Raw genomic sequence first — 1,522 nt, forward strand, 5'->3', positions numbered from 1 at the left:
CTCAACTGTATTTTCCTCTATCACCAAGTACCTACCAAAACTATCCTTTTTCTGTTTGCCGTCTCAAATTAAAAAACAAAAAGGCCGAAGTGCCCACCGCCAGTGTAAAGCCGGCCACAAGAAAGTAAAACAGAGAAGTCTAAACTTAGTTATGATCGAGGGACTATTGTTGCATCCTTTATCATATTAGCATAATCAAACGTCGCCTGTTTTATAAAACATTAAGATAAATAACAGATCTTCCATTAAAAATTAAACTAAAATTTTCTATGGATCATTCTAACACATCCTTTTTCGGATAATCTTTTGGCAATCTCAACAGTTAGCTTCATGATTCAAAATAGCATATATTAGTACAACTTCTGTTCGTCTATACAATTTTACAGATTCAGAAACACGACACAGAATAACACTTTGCAAAGACTAAGTAATGAATTCATTGTTATCTATGGTCGGCGAACTTTTCCTTCCGTCTCCTCATTCTGCTACCCCACGACGAATTACGACCTGATCTTCTTCTAGTCATCTCCCTTAACTGAACTTCCCACAAATGCTTACTACTCTTTTCTCCCACGCAGTCGCTAAATTCCAATCTGTTTTGCAGTCTGCAATCGTAATCATGACGGAGGAGAGGGTTGGATAGAGTTTCATACGCTTCCTGAACTTTGAGAAATAATCCGATGCATTTTTCTTTCTCTGCAGGCGGGCAAACGTCTGGATGATACTGAAGCGCCATTCGACGATATGCGCTCTTTATATCACGCGCGCTCACATTGTGAGGGACATTTAAAACATCATACAATGATGAACAAGTAGGAGGTTTAGATTGAGATGCCCTAATACTTGTAACTCTTTCAACGGCACATCGCCTTGCTCTTGAACCAACTTTTATACGCGGTAGTCCTGTGGAAGAACAACCGTTAAAAATTGTGGAATAGGCAAACCTCGAATTGATGTAGTGCGCTCCATCTATGGAAAATTTGTGATTAACACTCAGGAATGGGTTGAGTTGAGATGGGGAATGAGTTTATATAGAAGAGATGAACAAAGAGAAGAAAGTGATGGCGACAAGGATAACATGAATTCGGGCGAGGAAAGTTGTTTGGCCGCCTCGTGTTGCCTCCTCTGTACATTTCAATACTTTTTTAGTTCTGCCGTTCATACTGAGCAGGTTTGTCTTCCAATCAATAATATATTGTTGAGGACAATATATTATTATTTAAAAACACGTAGTTTCCTTTTTAAATAGTTTAGTTCACATCATGTTTCTAGAGGCGAGTACTGTAAATTACATTTCGTGGTCGAATCGTCGGTATATATCGCATTCTTTCAAAATATGAGAGAAACTATTAGCCGCTCAACTACGCAAACTATCGTGTAAATCAGTTTCACGTGTAAGAAAAAAAAAATCAGTTTGACATGTAGAAAAAAAAATCATTTTTTCTGTTCACTAACCAGGGGCAACTAGATTGCGTAGTCTGAGAGATAGGCGTACAACGAGAGTATTTAGTCTAGGTTGAGG

At 38.2% G+C, this 1,522-nt stretch overlaps 1 protein-coding gene across 1 annotated transcript; it reads right to left on the bottom strand.

Annotated features, from left to right (window-relative positions):
• Positions 1–442: 442 nt before the first annotated feature.
• On the bottom strand, positions 443–969 carry LOC131876014 (chaperone protein dnaJ 20, chloroplastic-like). The gene is made up of 2 exons (XM_059220770.1): positions 945–969; positions 443–903 (listed from the first exon to the last, which is right to left on the bottom strand). Exons 1-2 carry the CDS (start codon positions 967–969, stop codon positions 443–445), a joined length of 486 nt encoding a protein of 161 aa, XP_059076753.1.
• Between the last annotated feature and the right edge of the window lie 553 nt (positions 970–1,522).

This window comes from Cryptomeria japonica, chromosome 5 (assembly GCF_030272615.1).
Source record: "Cryptomeria japonica chromosome 5, Sugi_1.0, whole genome shotgun sequence".
NCBI lineage: Eukaryota > Viridiplantae > Streptophyta > Pinopsida > Cupressales > Cupressaceae > Cryptomeria > Cryptomeria japonica.

What these genes read in the sequence shown, in the direction of transcription:
- LOC131876014 (XM_059220770.1), bottom strand. Translation starts at nt 969, where the DNA reads ATGGAGCGCACTACATCAATTCGAG. An exon ending in GCGCACTACATCAATTCGAG is followed by an intron (nt 904 to 944) that starts GTTTGCCTATTC and finishes GTTCTTCCACAG; the next exon opens with GACTACCGCGTATAAAAGTT.